Source organism: Gadus macrocephalus, chromosome 1, assembly GCF_031168955.1.
Source record: "Gadus macrocephalus chromosome 1, ASM3116895v1".
In the NCBI taxonomy this organism is placed as follows: domain Eukaryota; kingdom Metazoa; phylum Chordata; class Actinopteri; order Gadiformes; family Gadidae; genus Gadus; species Gadus macrocephalus.
In genome coordinates, this window is record NC_082382.1 from 5327669 (window position 1) to 5347466 (window position 19798).

Sequence of the window (19798 nt, forward strand, 5' to 3'; positions counted from 1 at the left end):
AGAGTCTGTTGCGTCCCCTTCTGTGTGAGATTAGCCCCTTAGTCCAACACTAGGACATTCTACATTTGATTAATCTGCCTGGCTACAATTTATTTTCAATCTAAGAATTACTCCATCTAAAACATGTGTAGCGTTTATTTTGACAGCTGCTTGCTGCATTTGTCCCTCCTTTGTCACAGCCAAACCCCATCCCTTAACTTTTCAAAATAAGAGTTTAGTGTAGGCACTAATATATTGTATAACCCACCTCTGGTCTCTCTCTGTGGGTGTTGACTGCCTCCGCACTGAGGCAGATGGACTCCACTTTACAACCTGAGGGGACAAGAGTCAGAACAAGAGCTGCACAATAGAAATATATGAAAATACAATTCTGCGCAGTAAACAAAGTCTTACCGTAGGCAACTGGTGTTAGTTTGAGCACAGTGTGCAGCGGGCACTTCAGGTATGGCAACTCTTCTAGTTCAAAACAAAAGAACAGTAGAGTTTAATGAATGAAACAACTTAATCCAAAATGGTTTCCACTTCTTCATTCCCAGTTAAAGATGCTTTGAATAATATTGTCCAGTAGGCAACCCCTGCTTAGTGGTTTTAATATATGAATACCTTTTAACAGACCAAAAGGAATTAGGGTCTGGGCAAACAGCGCTATAAGAAAGAAGATGCAAACGGTGTGCACTCCAAGCGTCCGAGTCCTGACCTGCCGTCTTGTCCAGGAAGTAGGCGAGCAGGCAGCGCATGACGGCCTGGTGACAGATGACCAGAACGTTCTCCTGCCTCTCCAGCTCCATGATGGCCGGCTCCAGACGCTGCACCAGGTCTTCATAGGACTGGAGTGGAGAGGTCAGGGGTCATGGTTACAGACAGACCCATACGACTGGAGGGGTAGGGTTACAGACAGACAGACAGACCCATGCGACTGGAGGGGTCAGGGTTACAGACAGACAGACAGACCCATGCGACTGGAGGGGTCAGGGTTACAGACAGACAGACAGACAGACCCATACGACTGGAGGGGTAGGGTTACAGACAGACAGACAGACCCATGCGACTGGAGGGGTCAGGGTTACAGACAGACAGACAGACAGACCCATACGACTGGAGGGGTAGGGTTACAGACAGACAGACAGACCCATGCGACTGGAGGGGTCAGGGTTACAGACAGACAGACGGACCCATGCGACTGGAGGGGGATCAGGGTATAGACATATAGATGGATATTAAACGTTACAACTACAATCGGAACTGTTTCACAGTCCTGTGAGGAGTCGACCATTCCTCACAGGACTGTAGAACAGATCTGATTGTAGTTTTTAAAGGTTACAGTTGGGATGGGTGCAATGTCATCGTGTGTCATCGATATTAATGTGCCCATAAGGCGTCAGCTTTCCTTATCGAGTGCGCCTCCATATGCCACTCGATTTAAAACCACCTATTCAATTGAGTCATTAAAATATTGAAAAATCGCGGTACTGAATGGGCTGTTAACATACAATGCCATTCACGTTTTGAATATAAGCAAAATGAATTATCACACGTGGTCGACTTTTGACAGCTCTACCCTGTTAATAAATCAGTTGAAACAATCACAATCAACAAACAGTGCTGTTATGCATCAATAGTGGTAAACCACATTATGGACCTATAATTATCTCTATCTTTTCGATGTATCGATCATTTATCTCAGGAGCAGTGGGCTCTCCATGAGGTTAGGATGCTTTTAATAACATGACAATGTGCAATTGTATTTGAGATAAAAATCTCTCTCTGAGGGCGTTTTAGTCTACTTTTAGGCATCAAAACATGCATTACAGAATGCATACCGACTTCACAATCCCCCTTATCCCTTTACTGCCATTCCCTACGCTATTTTGCACTTGGATTAAAAATTAAACTCCATTATAATTTAATCCTTTGGAATATTTTGTTGAAAGGAGGGCATATGAGTTTATGGTGAAGGGCTGAATCCATCTTGGTTTTCAGCGGTGCCCTTCGTCTTGTAAAATACACAGATCGGCGTTGATGTTGATAGATAGTCGATGGGATTTTGTTTGTCCAAATTATTTAAATAAATATCGCTATTTGGTGATGTTTGTTTTTTGACTGGAAGTCCCTCCCTCTGTGGTCCCCTTGTTGGCACTTGGTGAATGGTCAACGGGCAACATGAGGGTGGCACAGAGATGCCCTCGACTGTCTATGAGGAGAGTCTCTGAATCCAGATTCAGTATATTCCCAGACGTCTCAACTTTGCTGTTCACAGTGCTGTTCAGATGTGTTTACTTTTTTTCTAATTAAAAAATAGAAATTGGTTATTGCTCATATAGGACAGTTGATTTAGATTTTTATATTCAAATGTATTTATTTATGGAAGCTGAAAAATAAAATATCGTTAAATTCCGAAAAATATTTGTTGCCCACATGGCCTTGAGGTTACGGCCACACTGAACAGCGCTGATGCGAGAGGTCTGCCTGGATCCTTCCCTCAGCGTTATGACTCAGGCTCCTGCATGCAACTCGACAGTTCCTCACTGAACCGTGCGGAGCAGTTCCTGAATGGGCCTGGGCGTGGGTCGACTGACTGTCCACTGATAGCCACATTTATCTCCCTCTGAGTCCGGAGTAGTGGAGGAGTAATGGAGGAGTAGTGGAGGAGTAATGGAGGAGTAGTGGAGGAGTAATGGAGGAGTAGTGGAGGAGTAGCGGAGGAGTAGTGGAGGAGTAATGGAGGAGTAATGGAGGAGTAATAGAGGAGTAATGGAGGAGTAATGGGATGAACTAAAAGGTGGGGCTACACCGGAGAACCACCAGACCCAGTCTGAACATCCCATCACCCATCACTGGTTTGGCCTAGCTCAGCGAGGAGTCGTGGTTTTCAGCTAGGTGGTGCTCGACAGGCTGCGTTACCTGAATGCAAGTCTACATTAGGCACCTGGGGACCGTTTGAATAGGGGTGTCTGTGTGTGCATGCCTGAGCAAAGTTCTGGACAAAAGCTTGATCTGGTGTACACATTTAAACATGCAAAGTCTGCCTCAACACTTCAGTCATTTGCTGCAGCTTTCATTCATTTTTAATTTAAATGTATTCTCTTACCATCTTATATTTGTATTTTTCCCTTTTATTACCGTTACCTTGTGTTTCAATGGTGCAACATAAATAACCTTGCGTTACCTTCATATCATACACCCTAAGGCACGCCAAAGACGACAATTAATTCACAAGTACTCATTCCCTTTCACAACAACAAGGGCGTATACCTTGTGTGTGCAAAGTGCAAACCTTTGACAATAAACTAGTTGAAGTGATAAAGTATGTCCCACCTCTCCTTTAGGGTAGCGGTAGCGGTATTTGTCCTGGTCCCTCAGGGCAAACTCCAGAGGATGGCTCTCCTGGATCTCCTCATACATCATCTCCTCACACACACCCTGGGGAGACACACACACACACACAACACTCACTTGTTAGAGCCATTTTTGGTTTGATATGATGTTTGATTTATTAATTAATATACAAGATGGTTTGGGCTTGGTTATTTGAGTTAAATGTTTGTTTTATCTGTTTTCATTTAGTAAAAACATATTTTGCATTTGACATGTTGGGGACGCCGTATTTGGAGGAATGAAGCGCACCTGTGGGTATTTAGGAGAAGAGCCACAGGTGAATAGGCAGACGGGAAGCGGTACAGTTTTTAAACCGCTCAGTGACAGCTCTTTTGATATATGTGAAAAAGGTTTATGTTGATCCTCATGTTTGCTTTTTGCTTTCGGTTAAATAAATACCACGAAGCCAAGACGGACGATCCCTGCCTTTTATTTTTGAAGCGAAGGGGCGAGCGTGTCTAAAACCCACAATCCCGAAAGGACCGTGAACAATTTTGATTGAACAACAAAATATGTCACGACACTCACTCGTTAAACCCCTTAGCGATGGTCAGCTCTGCTCTAGTCTAGTAGTGACTAGACATGGTGACGGTGGCTCACTCACTGCATCGATCTCGTTGAGGACCTTCCACTGTTCGTAGGGGACGTCGAGGGCCTCGGCCGTCTGGATGGTCCTCTTCATCTGGCTGGTCCACACCTTCAGATCACTGATGCCCTGCGCCGCGATGAACTGGCTCAGCAGCTTGGCAAACTGTACCCGAGGAAAAAAGAGAGAACAACACGATCACGACGCATTCTACTCAGTTCAATTCTTCTCACGTTAAAAAGGTGTCGAGCTTTTGGATCCCAGTGTGTTTAGAGCTAAATGGGGGTCCGCACTCCAGCCAAGTGCAGGTTAAGCTTTTCCTGCTCCTCAAAACAGAGCTGGTGGTTTAAAAAACAATAACCCAGTCATTCAACATGCATGGAAACCCATCAGGAAGGACACAGTTGTTTCAAAAGAGCCCTATAACACCATCTGTGTACCTCTTTATAGGGCCCTATAACACCATCTGTGTACCTCTTTATAGGGCCCTATAACACCATCTGTGTACCTCTTTATAGGGCCCTATAGCACCATCTGTGTACCACTTTATAGGGCCCTATAACACCATCTGTGTACCTCTTTATAGGGCCCTATAACACCATCTGTGTACCTCTTTATAGGGCCCTATAACACCATATGTGTACCACTTTATAGGGCCCTATAACACCATCTGTGTACCTCTTTATAGGGCCCTATAACACCATCTGTGTACCTCTTTATAGGGCCCTATAACACCATATGTGTACCTCTTTATAGGGCCCTATAGCACCATCTGTGTACCTCTTTATAGGGCCCTATAACACCATCTGTGTACCTCTTTATAGGGCCCTATAGCACCATCTGTGTACCTCTTTATAGGGCCCTATAACACCATCTGTGTACCTCTTTCCCCCGGGCAGAGAGGCCTGAGTCACCCCCGATGCGGCCCTTGATGTTGAGCTCGCTCTCCCCATGGCGACACAGGTAGATACTGCGAGGCGTGATGTGGATGTTCATCAGGTAGTAGACGATCCGGCTCTGGATGTGGTCCAGCACCCGGTTCACAAGGTAGCGCCGACCCACGTCCATGATCTTAATGTAGGACAGGTCCCTGGAACAGGTAAAAAAACACAGCAGTCAGACAATTATCTTAATCAGTCCATGCTACGATGTGCTACGATTTTTGTCTAAAAACGCACGCACGTTTGGTTCGACCGGCCAGAAGGACAGAGTTTTCGGTGCCTGCAAACGCGCTCTTTTGAAATCAGGTCCTCGGTTAAAAATGAGAAAACGCCCCCCTCCCCCACTTAAAAAGACCCATACAACTATATTGTCATTAAAATTGGAATTAGAAGGGAATTGGAAGCCCCAGAAATATTATTTTTCAGTGATGAATTGTTTATTAAACGTTACAAATTATCAGGACCAAGCATGACATCTGGGCTAATGGATCTCTCTTAACACATTCTTGACTGCAATATTATTATTTGATGTTGCGTGGAACAGCACAAGCCGTTGTTACTTAAAATCAATCCATCAATGAATCAGTCGGTTGATTTTTCGAATTATATACATATTATTGACACCTTGGGTGTATGGGAACAACCTATCCTCAGCATGCATCCAAATATATGACAATATAAAAGCGTGCGCAAAATGTGGCAATAATCCCCCTCGCCCACCCATAGACCGAGAGCAGATGTATACCCAGGCACGCACTCGGTCATTCGTGGAAAGAGCGATAGGGCGGCTGAAAAGCGGGTGGCGCGGCCTTGATCAGAGCGGGTGGATGCTGCTCTACCGCCCTGGAAGAGGTGTGCCACATTGAGCAGGCATGTGGGGTTCTGCACAATGTGGTGCACAGGCACGGCGTGCCATTACGCAAGGTAATGAACCTTCCAAACGACCCAGACCCTGGACCCAACAATGCACAGCCCAATGGATATAGCATTCGAACCCGGCAGTAGTTAATAGCCAGAATATAAAAGGTAAACAACGACAACATTCAAGTCAGTTTAAGACAGTTTTTTGGTTTTGGTGCTGCTTCCGGAGGAAAGAGAGCCAAACAAGATCTTATTTCTGGCCTCTTCCTCCAAAATCAGCACCTCCACCAGTAACGTTTCTTTTCTTCCTTTCTCCATTTGGTCCTTTCTCCTAACGAGGGCACTACTGCAGGCCTGTCTATACTAATTAGCATATTCAATGAGGGAGGAGACTGGGCGGAGATTCGGTCTCGTGCCTGTGCGCTCGATTTCACATTAATTGGGATGTACAAAGACAATCTGGTGAAATCGTGCTTAGATTGACATACATTTGTGTGTACGCATATTTCCCAATTTTTGCGCACGGAAATTGCAGTAAGAAATCCACGCAAGTCTTAGTAAATGAAGCCCCGTGTGGCAACGTTCGATTTCCGTCTTATTTGTTTTGTTTGATTTGTTTTGTATTATTTTTGTAGCTTTAAATACAGCCCCTTGGCAAATGTTATTACTAACTGTAAATTAAAAAGGATTTTCTGCTGAGTCTACAAGGTTAAACAACCGCTTTCTCCTCCTCAACTGTATGTTTGTATACAGTGCGCAGGCTTGATATGCATACTGCGCCTCGTCTTCTTCTTTTTTGGTGGAGAACCAGCGCCACATAGAGGCCTTGAATATTTACGACAGCGTTTCTACAGCTAGATGCGCTTCTTAAATGAGAAAATAGAAAAATTCGGAGGGGATAAGATTGTTTTTGTCCGTGTGGACGGGGCCTTAATGTAGTCCCTGGAGCACAGCACCAGAGAGATGTGTTACAGGGTTTTACAACAATCAAATCATCAAAATAAATATTTAATTGATGATCAAAAAATATGTTTATTTGTATGTATTTTCCAATCAAACTAGAGAATCCTTTTCAGGGCATTGGAACAACTAAAGTCAACAAATTATGCAGCATTTCCTATCATACATCTCATCAGATATGAACGCAGGCTTTTGGCACAAAATCAAGACTGTTCCATATCGATATTCCATTTTCGATTGCAATATTTAGACTTTAAACTCAGAGCTTTACTAACCGGCTTCTTGAAACCACTACAGATGCTAGCATTAACTAGATCAGCGGTTCCCAAACTGGGGGTCGCGGAGCACCGTCAGGGGGGTCGCGGAGAGATGGGCCAGTTTGCATATAAAAAAAAAATATATATATATATATACGAATAATTATATGAAACATTATAATAAAATACTGGCGTCAGAATAGGCTTTTAATGCACAGCCACTTTTGCACTTTGGTTTTGGGGTGGGCCAGGGAGGAGGTATTGATTTTAAAAAAAATAATAATAATAATATACCGGTATATACATATATTGCTACAAGGTGAAAAATATTATATGTTCTGGGATGGGTTGTGGGGGTACTGTTTATCATTGACTGTCATGAATAATTTTTTTATTGTTTTATAATAAAACTTAAGCCAAAAGGCTATATTTGCATATTTACATGGCTGTCTCTGAAGATTTATATTACATAGTAATAATAACATTATTAAAAATAACAATAATAATAATGATGATGATTACTACTGCATAATAATAATGATAATAATAACAATAACAATAATAATGATTTTGAACATTATTATTATTATGCATAGTAACATTAATGCACTAAGTTGGGGGGGGGGGTGCTGTCGCGCGGGGCGGGGGGTCGCGAAAACAGTCTCAAGTCCAAAAGGGGGTCCCCTGAAAAAAGGTTTGGGAACCACTGAACTAGATCATGATACCAAAACGTAACTTTCGCCTGATATCGGTCCAATATCTAGGGCTGTAGTCCACCCAAGATGGCAGACTCATTTCGTCCTTTTTAACCAAACGCTGCCACACCAACACCTTATTTGACATGGTGTAAAGTAGTATTTAGCAGAGTAAATGTTCAGCAAGTCGACTAGCCGTCATCCTTAAGTTGGGCGAGTGCAAAGTTGTGAAACCGGGGTGATCTGCCCCCGTCTTAGAAGTCTATTAAACCACTTGATTATTGATACCACGGTTTCCTGGAATAACGCTTCAAAAGCTAAACCCATCAACAAGTGCTTTGTTGAGGAAGTCAGTGGCTTTCGGATCCACTCTTGAGCCGAGTCCGACCCGGTCACAGCAGAGTTTCAATGTAAAGCAGGGCGCACACCAGACGAGCCACGGAGCGCCACGTCGGCCCGGGCCATTTGAGTTCTTGCTCTGTGTTTTATATAATGAGTCAAATAGTTGTAATATAATGATAATGGCGATGTAAGCTAGGGTGTTGAGCAGTGCTGGTTATAGCGCGGCTGTGTGGCGGCGCCATATTGGAAACACGAGTCACGTCCATTCCAATGCAGAAACACTGCTTTGAATGTATGGGGGTACTTCAAATCATCATACAAATAAAAAAGGCGGTTTGTAAATTATGCAACGTTTCTATTAAATGCACCGCATTCAAGAGCATGGGAAGAAATGCACTTAGAAACGTGACGGACCGCCAGATAAGATTGATTTTCTAATGACTATATGACCTAAGCAGCCTGTTAGTATTAGTATGTAGAGCTACTTGATAAAGTAGGAGTGCTAATAGTGTGTTTGGAGGTGAACCAACTATGTTGAGCCAAGAATAATAAAAGAAAAAAGGACAACCTACCCAATAAAAACCTTTTACGTGACAAAGGCATGCCAATACTGTGACCAATCGGCAAAACAAGGGGTCTAACGAAATTAAAGAATAGTAGAAACGTGCGTCTAGCGCGCTGCTGGGCAGCGATAGACTGAGACTGAGATGTTTCACTGGTTACCAGAATTGCTGCGATTCTATTTCGAACCGAATAAACCAAACGGTTCTGATGTTTTACATTCTAGCCCTAATCTGCAAATGTCTCTCCGGCCCCAGAAAACTATGGATTAAGAAGCAGTTTCCTAGTAACACCATAGATGGTGCGACCAATGAGAATTTGGTCGAACAAGTACTACATATCCACCACATCCTCCTCAAAGCATTCCTGCCACTGGTTACCTGTCCAGAACTTCATCCAGGGTCTGGTAGGAGTTCTCATAACACTGTATCCTCTTCATGAAGTCCGACACCGCCTCCTCCGTGTTACAGTTGGTGTAGTCGGGGCTGCCCAGCTTCACTTGCTACAGGCACAGGTTAGGACACATGCTCAGGAAAACCAGGGACACACCCATACAACCAGGGACACACCCATACAACCAGGGACACACCCATACAACCAGGGACACACCCATACAACCAGGGACACACCCATACAACCAGGGACACACCCATACAACCAGGGACACACCCATACAACCAGGGACACACCCATACAACCAGGGACACACCCATACAACCAGGGACACACCCATTCAACCAGGGACACACCCATACAACCAGGGACACACCCATACAACCAGGGACACACCCATACAACCAGGGACACACCCATACAACCAGGGACACACCCATACAACCAGGGACACACCCATACAACCAGGGACACACCCATAAAACACTCATAAAACCAGACACACACACATAGAACCAAGGACACACCCATAGAACCAGGGACACACCCATACAACCAGGGACACACCCATACAACCAGGGACACACCCATAAAACCAGGGACACACCCATACAACCAGGGACACACCCATACAACCAGGGACACACCCATAAAACCAGGGACACACCCATACAACCAGGGACACACCGATACAACCAGGGACACACCCATACAACCAGGGACACACCCATACAACCAGGGACACACCCATACAACCAGGGATACACCCATACAACCAGGGGCACCCATAAAACCAGTGATACACCCGCATAAATCGATTGATGCACATCCATAAAACCAGGGACACACCCAAAAAACCATGGACACACCCATAAAACCAGGGACACAGCCATAAAACCAGGGACACAGCCATAAAACCAGGGACACAGCCATAAAACCAGGGACACAGCCATAAAACCATGAACACACCGATACAACCAGGGACACCCCCATAAAACCATGGACACACCAATAAAACCAGCTGTCTGAGTTTTGGGTTTATTGTTATCAGGATGGTCCAGCAGTATGGTATGTGGGTCCAGTAAGCATCCCTGATCCAGATGACAAACACTGCATTCTCCTTATGACCTGTACTGTTATGCGAGGACAGCACAGCGTGCTCAGCCACTCACCACAATGTTCTCCTGTATGACATGGGGGTCTTCACAGACAGACTCCACAAAGAATACCTGAGAAGAAAGACAACAAGGATAGTCTTTTTAAGCTTTGTCAAGAGCAATCCACGACAGAGTGAGCTTACCCTAACCCAGGGCCCTACCTTAAAGCCATTCTGTTTAGCAAACTGGAAGATGGTCATCCTCCTCTCTCTGGTCGTGTTGGTCGCATCGAAAACCTGAGTGTGACATGGACCACAAGAAATGAATCAGAGTTCATGCCTGTCTAGGACTGAAGCCACCGCATGCCCCGTCACACACACCGTTACATAGGGATTTTGTAATAATTATCTAGCACTATGGCGGTGATCAATCATAAACTCAAGAACAACGGGAGCCTTTGTGTTAGCGGCTTGTGGTGCTTCCCCCGTTTTGACCCTGTGAGACATCAACACAAGGCCAGCGCCACCGGACTCACCGCCACTTGTCCACCTTCATCGGACAGGTACTGTCGCACGTCGTTCAGCGCGGCCGAGGCACAGTGTCTGAGAACAGGCGAGGAACACACCGTCAAACACTGAGGCACAGTGTCTGAGAACAGGTGAGGAACACACCGTCAGACACTGAGGCACAGTGTCTGAGAACAGGTGAGGAACACACCGTCAGACACTGAGGCACAATGTCTGAGAACAGAAACACAGCCGACACTGAGGTGAAATGTCTGCCAGACATTAACCAGGGGGGGGGGGGGGGGGGAGATAACGAATAATGGCTGGTCTTACTGTCTGATCTTCAGTCCTTCCTCGTTGTCTGGTCGGAAGAACTCAAAGGACTTGTAGATCTTCATGTAATCTCTCCGGTACTGTCCCACGTTGAACTCTTTAAAAAGACAACCAGGAAGTGACATCATTATTTAATGTATGAAGCTGTATTAGATCCAGTTTATGAAAATGCATGAAACCGTTTTTGTTCTGAGGCGGTTGGCTAGTGCATGGTGGATGTGTGTGAAGAGAGTCTGGTCTCTACCTCTGGTGGGAACTCCGATCCAGTTGAGATAGCGGGTCAGCTTCTTGGAGATGTACGTCTTGCCTCTGGCAGGGAGGCCCACCGTCACGATCAGGGTGGGACAGTTTGTCATACATACTTTGGAGGAAACAGAATTAAAACCAGTATTAGGGAACAGTCACTAGACAAGACTGAAGGCTCACTCCAACAGGTGTTAGTGTGCCAGCGTAGATGTTATTGTTATTGGCAAAATTTCAAAAAGATTTCGAATGATTAGATATTATAAAGCTCTGAATCACAGTAACATCTTCGAGGACAGCCATACATTTAAAATAGTTTGAACTTGAGGTATCAGAAGTGATCTGCACTTTACAATGGTGATCTCCATTTGACCCAAACACATTTTGCAATGCCTAAATGATTGATAGGAAGATTGTAAATGCTATTAAAAAAGCAATGTGGCTAACCACACACCAACTGAATATTGAACTTCCCTCTACTGCTGTTATCATATATTGGGTAGAGAAGGCTACCATCATTCCCTCCACTGTGGCATGGGATGGTGTCGGGTCCTTTGTGGAATTGTGGAAAATGGGATTCCCTAAATGCAAGAATCAATGCAAACAGCTATTTTCTACGTCCAGATGCAATGGGCTCGTCTCGGCGTTATTAAATAAAAGCATCCAAAGACTCCACCGCCAATGGTATCTAATCAGCAAACTTCTGAAGAGGTATAATAAACAAATAGCCTACTACTGATGCGTATTAGAATAAATAAGTTGGTAGATGAAGAGTAAGTAGGATAAAATACATCGGCCCTGTGAATCTATTCACCAACAGCTGATCGACTCGAATATTGAACATCAGCCGGCTCCAATTCCTCCTCATTCATAAACAATGGCATGGAGCACTTCTTTGTAACTCATTATTTTAAACTAATAGCCATTAGCCACATTGCTCTGCTAAAAAAATAAGAAAAGGTAGGAGCCGTGTTACCGCTAAGTTACCGCAAAGTTACCGCATACGTTGCTGAGGTAATAATGATAACGTGCCTGGTCAGCAAGGAGTGCACGGACATTAAAGAATGACACTCTTCTGCTTCAATCAATAAATGAACCAGCGGGTAGGTTCCCAAAGCCATCTGCGAATAACGCCACGTTTCTGCACCAACCCTTTCTTTGAGAGGTGTGTTTTTCTGGAAGGCCATTTTTATACGGCATCCAGATTTTCTTCAGGGGGTTCTGAGTCAACTCCCGCGGCTTGGCCGGGTTGGATGCGGGTTTGTTCTCCATCCCACCGGGCTCGGTGCCGGTACGGGGCCCGGGTCTCTGGTGTTGCGGTGAAGCAGACGGGAGGTCTTTGCCGTCGGCACAGTCACATGGTCTGACTTCAGCATCCCAAACGAAACCCGCACTACCGTAAACACCGCCGTATCCGCGCACACGACCCACACTACCGTAAACACCGCCGTATCCGCGCACACGACCCTAACTACCGTATACACCGCCGTATCCGCGTCTATCCAAACTACCGTAAACACCACCGTATCCGCGCCTTCCTGACTGTATTTGAGCATTAAAGCAGAGGCAAGCCAACCTTTCAATTTCCTAGGCCTACTTCTTGTTTCATATTAGTGTAAATGCTATCCATCAATATGGAGCTCTATTCAAAGAGCCGTGCTAAATGTTTAACTAAATTATTTTTTTACTAAATATTTGTAAAGTGATTATCAAGTTTCACAGTGAATTGTTGTTCTCTGAAATAAAGGGACTAAAATAGTTATCAAAACAGTCCGTAATCTGAATTCATTACACTATTTTATGACATAGGTCTATGGCGATTTACAAGTGAGGAGCAATTTCAGAAATTGGCTGTTTTTTTAAGGTGGTTTCCCTTCAACAATGCAATAATATAAAAGCTTAACATTTAGTAAGAGAAACCCAAGAAAAGCCACCTGAGTCTTAAATAAACCCAAAACTAATGCAAACACACAAAAAATATATATGTTTATATATATATATATATATATATATATATATATATATATATATATATATATATATATATATATATATATATACACATATTATTTTCTTGTTTTTCCTGGAAATATTTCAAGGCCCGGTTTTAACCGGGCCTTGATTAGATATCGTTGGCATAGGCCCGGTTTGGAATCGCTGCCATAGGCATAATAATGTCCACTAGGCGGCGCGATTGCTGGCATATTTGTGGACAGTGGGCGTCCGCCCGTGCGTTTGGTAGCGCGCATGCTTGGCCACTGTGTAGGCGACGTGAACGTGTGTTAGCCCTTATGTTTGTGTTCTGCAGGCAGCATCCGGCCTCAGACGAGGGACGAGGGGAGAAACAGGGTTCTGACCCACATGGAAGTTGACTAATTAAATACTCTGGTCCATATTCCCACCACGGCAGTCTATTCTGGAGCACACCATTCCCATTAATAGAATAGGCTGCAGTAGTCTTATAGTAGGCCTATGTCTTATTTTACATGGAAATAAAGTATGACACTTCTAATCTCAGTCGGCATCCTGTGTTACTGTGTACTGCAACTATGGACTGCAGCACAAACATGGTCGATCTGAATTTAAATCACACCGCTTCTCAAGAATAAAAGGTGCACAATCCACAAGTGAATCCATCCCGGGAATTTTTTTAATCCCCACGGTTATTGAGACGTAAAAGGGCATTTGTTGATGTGTGTTGAACTACAGGAAATAAGTGCTGGCTTAGTGAAGCCCATCCCACTGCCACTGGAACCAGAATGCTCGCTGGTCAGAGTTAAGTTATTGTTATGATGCATAACTCCCCAGTATTTATCACCTCCCATATATACTTTGGCTTTCATCGTTTCGGTTAAAGGCTAAATAGCACAATGCTCACTGCCACTTTCTGCAGCGTTCAGGCTGCACACGATCCACACCAAACACAGTTACACGTTTCTTAAAAACAACCACAACAATGCATCAGGGCGGTTGATATCTAATGTATTTGTTCGAATTATAATATGTATAATATTTGGAATTATCCAATGGTTGATCCTCTAACAATTACATTGGACCAATAATGCCGATGCACAACATTCATTTATAGGGTAAAGGTCTCGGTGACAGCCAGCCACACACACACACACACACACACACACACACACACACACACACACACACACACACACACACACACACACACACACACACACACACACACACACACACACACACACACACACACACACACACACACACACACATACATACACACACTCTCCCCACACACACACACACTCTTCACACACATCACGTCCTCTTGTTTACGTATCCACTGCTCATGACGTCGGGAACGAGCAGGGTCTCATCGGGTAGTGCCAATGAACAAAATCCTGCCTGGCGGTGAAAAATAAGAATACTGAGAATTCTTACCTGTCCGAGCCAGATTCTGCGTGTGTTTACACCGACTCGAGACCCTCATCATCTGCTGTGGTCTACAGCCTTCTCCACGGGAGTGCGCTGGTCCGCTGACTGTTACAATCGTATCGGACAAAGCAATCAAACTGTAGGCTACCACAAGCAAGTCTGACTAAGCCAAAATGATGCATCGTCTGAAATACATGCTGGCTATACACACCCACTTTTCGGGATGAACGGATTTTATTACCAAAGTCTTCCCGTGCGTTGGTACATGCCCCCTTTGAGTTCACTGTGACTCCCATGAGCGTCATTGGTGTCAACAGTCCTGGTGTGTTTGGTTCTCTCCTCCACATGCTGGCAGAGGCTACGGGTGACTTTCACAACAGCATGATGATTGCTTCAACAGGAAGGACAAATACTTTACACTTTTATACTTTTATTGTTTGGGTTGTTTATGGTCAAGAGAAATAAATATCATTCAAATAGATATTACTTTACTGGGACTGGTCCGCGCTATATGAGACATTTACTTACACATCAAACAGGTCGAATCTTCTACTAAAAAGTAAAAAAAAAAAAAATAGGAATCATCTAGTAATAAGGCCTTATACATGTCTGTAATTACACATGTAAAGCAAACAGTATCTTGAGTAAGAACAGGTATAAAGATGATGATCACACATCTTCTACCATCGCCTCCCGTCTTTGGACTCAGTACCTCTGCAGGTCTGAGAAGATCGACGTGGACAAGTGCAAGTGTCTTGTTTTATGTGTTCCAAATATATTCTTAATATCATACACATCTCTCCTTGCTTCAAGTTGTGGATGTGCATACTCACACTAGGTTAAACATTACATATCAGAGACACACACATACTTACACACACACACACACACACACACACACACACACACACACACACACACACACACACACACACACACACACACACACACACACACACAAACACAGATACACAGATGTTGATATTCCATTGAACATTGTCTTTTTCCTCTCTCCCAAGCTTCCTTCACAGATCCTAGAACACCAGTCAGGTTAGTTGTCTTCCAACAAATACCATACATGACAACCATTTATCATACCAGACTGGTTCATCCGGTTGTTTTTGGTTTTACATTTACATTTACATTTAGGGCATTTAGCAGACGCTTTTATCCAAAGCGACTTACAATAAGTACATTTGTCATAAGAAGTGCAACAATATATCGCTGTCGGTACAGAAAGGATGTTCATAGAACCAAGAAAAGTTGTGACTTTGCTGAACGGCCTTTGCTAGCTCTTAGCGATGGCGGTGTCACGTTAAAATTGTACCGGGGGCGAAAATTGTACCGGCCTACGTCATCGTTTGTTTACATCCTGACAACCTGCCCGGCAACAGACGACGCGATGCAGAAAACATGTTTCCAAACGACGAAATAACATAATACAGATAGCGGATCGCTATCTGTATTATGATAGATAGCGATAACACTTGTTTTTACTTTATATTTGTATTGTATTTAATTGTTTAATCGAAACAATAAAAAAAATTGCCCGCGAAACGGGCGATCGCGTCAAATGACAAATGTTTTGCCCGCGAAACCGGCGATCGCGTCAAATGACGTAGGAGGGTTCTTGAAACATAATACAGATAACGGATAATAATAATAATAATAATACATTTAATTTAGAGGCGCCTTTCAAGACACCCAAGGTCACCTTACAGAGCATATAGTCATCATTCAAAACTATGTAAAACAGACTAGGAATAAAAGGAAAACAGAGGTTAAACATGAAGAATAATACTAATTATTAACACTCAAAGACGCCTAAAGTGAAGGGGGGACCTCACTAACCACCACCAATATGTAGCACCCACTTGGGTGATGCACGGCAGCCAATCGGTGCCAGAACGCTCACTAGATAACACTTGTTTTTACTTTATATTTGTATTGTATTGAATTGTTTAATCGAATTTAGCTAGTAAACTGAGTGTTTTAAGCAGGTTTCATAGTCTAGAATGTTCAAGAACCTTCCTACGTGATTTGACGCGTGATTTGACGCGATCGCCCGTTTTGCGGGCAAATTTTTTTATTGTTTCGATTAAACAATTAAATACAATACAAATATAAAGTAAAAACAAGTGTTATCGCTATCTATCATAATACAGATAGCGATCCGCTATCTGTATTATGTTATTTCGTCGTTTGGAAACATGTTTTCTGCATCGCGTCGTCTGTTGCCGGGCAGGTTGTCAGGATGTAAACAAACGATGACGTAGGCCGGTACAATTTTTGCCCCCGGTACAATTTTAACGTGACAGCGGTACCAGACGTCCAGCTGAGGTAGTTGAGCGGAGGGATCGAGCTGGGGAGTGTGACTTTAGCAATGCTTGGAGGTAGGCAGGGGCAGTCCATGTGTGGGCAATCTCTCCCTGGGATTAGGAGGAGCTCGGTTTTGTTGAGGTTAAGCCTCAGGTGATGGGCAGTTGTCCAGGTGCTGACGTCCGCCAGACATTCCGATATGCGTGTTGCAATCAGGGCTTTATCAGATGAGGGGAAAGAGAGAAATAGCCGAGTGTCGTCAGCATAGCAGTGATAGGAAAAGCCGTGTGATGCAATTACCGAGCCCAGAGATCTGGTTTAGAGGGAGAACAGAAGAGGCCCCAGTAGAGAGCCTTGAGGGACACCAGTTTCAAGCCTGCAAGGTTTGGACAAGGAGCCATTCCATGTCACTTGATAGGTGCGGATCGTCAGGTAGGATGTGAACCAGGAAAGAGCAGATTCAGCGATGCCAAGTTCGGCAAGAGTGGCAAGGAGGATCTGGTGGTTCACTGTGTCAAACGCTGCGGACAGGTCGAGGAGAATGAGAACCGATGAGAGGGACGAGGCTCTGGCAGCACGGAGGGACTCAGTCACCGCGAGGAGAGCCGTCTCAGTGGAGTGTCAGTGTGCCTTCTTGAAACCTGACTGGTGAGGGTCAAGGAGGTTGTTAGATGAGAGATAGGAGGACAGTTGGTTAGCAACGGCACGTTCCAGTGTTTTAGACAGGAATGATGAAGAGATACCGGTCTGGAGTTCTGGATGTCGGTGGTATTAAGAGTTGTTTTTTTGAGGAGAGGCTTTATTCTGGCAGTCTTGAAAGATGCTGGAACAATGCCTGAAGTGAGGGAGGAGTTAATAAGTGAGGTGAGAAATGGCAGGATGTCGCTTGAGACATCCTGGAGGAGAGAGGAGGCGTCAAGGGGGCTGGTGGTGGCATGGTTAGATGTTATTATTCTGTGACCTCGTCAGAGGTGAGAGGGCTAAATTGGGTAAATACAGAGGAGGGAGAATGGAGGCAGGGATAAAAGAGGAGCAAATGTCCTTCACTTTCTGGGTAAAGTAGGTAACAAATTCATTAGCAGTGAGGCAGGAAGGGGGTGGGGGTGAGGGAGGGTTGAGGAGGGACGAGAACAGGGAAACTAGTTTCCCTGGGTTTGAGGCGGAGGAGTTGATTTTGTTCCGGTAGAAGGCAGATTTGGTTTTTGACACACAAGATAGTAAGATAGATCATTAGGACAGTCTGATCTCTTCCATTTCCTCTCAGCTGCTCGCAACTTTGTTCTACAAGTCCGCAGAGGATGGGACAGCCAAGGAAGGGGGGGGTGAGGATCACACTGGTCTGGAGTGGCAGGGACAGAGGGAATCCAAGGAGGAGGAGAGGTAGGATAGCAGAGTGTCTGAAGATTCATCTGTAGATAGTTGAGAGAATCGTTCGATAGAAGGTAGTGAAGACAGAACCGTAGAGGCAAACGTAGAGGGAGAGAGGGATTTGAGGTTACGGCGGGTGGTGACAATGTGGGGACTAGAGAGGAGGGGAGGGGAGGATTTGAAGGGGAGAGAAAAATCAACAAAGTGATGGTCAGACACGGGGAGCGGGGTAACGGAGAGAGCAGAGGTGCCGCAGGACCTGGTGAATATTAGGTCAAGCTGGTTCCCGGCCCTGTGTGTGGGAGGAGAAGGGGTTAGTGTTAAGTCAACAGTTAGAGTCTCAAAGGGCTTCATCAGACACATTTTACAGCACCAACATTTACCCTCAGCCCTCTAAAGGGCAACAAAAAGTCAAAATCAAATCCAAGGGAAGGAACCTTGAGAAGGACCCCAGAAGAGGGAGAGGAGGGATGGTTCGGAGTGCATAACATGCAAAACGGGCAGAGATACAGTGGTATAAAACATATCGGAAACAAATGTTTATGCAAGAGGAAGTTCATGTAAGATGAAGTCGATAAGCAGTACATTTACTACAGGATACTCTAGTGGTGGTGGAGTGTTGGGCTCTCAGCGGAAAGGTTCTGGATATAAACCAAAATGACAGAAATATAAGAACATTATTCCCAACCCCTACCTGCTCTTTAAGGATCAATTAATGACACAGTAATGACAGTAAAGATAATCCATCATTACTCGTGTTATTTATCTGAGTCATTAGGGAGAAATCTAAGAGTAAATTGCCAGACATTGGTCGAATTACAGGAAAGGATGTGTTGAATAATACCAATAACATGTAATCATGCTGTAATCGTTCAAGACTCGGCATGTCAATCAATGCGGTTGACTCACAGCGGAAAAACACTTGACACATCAAACCTGCGACATGGAGACCATTGTGAAAGTCAAACCGCAAGTCTTTTTTGTGCGTCTTATCTTGGACGGGAACACTTCCAAAGAAATACAAGAGGGTGATGCAGACAACTCATCAGGGGTGTTGTTCTCTGCAGTTTAGCAGGCTGGGAGGCCCTGATTGGTTTGGTAGTGAGGTCTGCTCGAGGCATTGCTGAAGGCTGCCCGTAACCCGGCCGACTGGTTAGAAGTAGGGGAAAGGTTACAGCATAATCTAAACATAATAGTGATGACCTTCTCACTGAGAACACCAAGTCAAATGACTCTGTCCCAAATAGGCTAACTGTTCCACTGTGGCTATTAATAGTCGGCCCACACGACTCCAGCTGCACAACTACGTACAAGTTTACTGAGGACAAGTGGAGAAACCTGAACACAAAGCCTGACTGCAGCCGCATTAGGGCTGTTATTGTTTTACTTTCAAGCTCATGCAGGTATTTGGGGCGCATGTGGGCTTAAGACTTCTCCATTGTGTGAGTCTTTAGTGTTCTGTTTGGTGTATTGTGTGGATTTGACTCATAAAGACACGAACTAGATGTCTAATGTAAACATTGAGGCCTGATCAACATAAAGGAGACTTTTTG

The 19798-nt window shown here is 44.4% G+C and overlaps 1 protein-coding gene across 7 annotated transcripts in view; it reads right to left on the minus strand.

The window, feature by feature from the left end:
* LOC132466614 (6-phosphofructo-2-kinase/fructose-2,6-bisphosphatase 4-like) overlaps positions 1 to 14872 on the minus strand; it is a 19237-nt gene extending 4365 nt beyond the window's left edge. For 3 of the 7 annotated variants that reach the window (XM_060063897.1, XM_060063908.1, XM_060063880.1), the window contains exons 1-13: positions 12302 to 13025; positions 11152 to 11268; positions 10908 to 11004; positions 10604 to 10670; positions 10290 to 10364; positions 10144 to 10200; positions 8959 to 9080; positions 4844 to 5051; positions 3980 to 4126; positions 3316 to 3420; positions 698 to 827; positions 394 to 456; positions 248 to 312 (exon numbers count right to left, since the gene is read on the minus strand). In XM_060063897.1, the coding sequence (XP_059919880.1) occupies positions 248 to 312; positions 394 to 456; positions 698 to 827; positions 3316 to 3420; positions 3980 to 4126; positions 4844 to 5051; positions 8959 to 9080; positions 10144 to 10200; positions 10290 to 10364; positions 10604 to 10670; positions 10908 to 11004; positions 11152 to 11268; positions 12302 to 12422 (1374 nt within the window). In that variant the 5' untranslated portion in view covers positions 12423 to 13025. Of the gene's footprint in view, positions 1 to 247; positions 313 to 393; positions 457 to 697; positions 828 to 3315; positions 3421 to 3979; positions 4127 to 4843; positions 5052 to 8958; positions 9081 to 10143; positions 10201 to 10289; positions 10365 to 10603; positions 10671 to 10907; positions 11005 to 11151; positions 11269 to 12301; positions 13026 to 14564 lie in introns of those variants that run through there. The other 4 variants (XM_060063935.1, XM_060063929.1, XM_060063888.1 and 1 more) reach the window with 4 other exon arrangements.
* Between the last annotated feature and the right edge of the window lie 4926 nt (positions 14873 to 19798).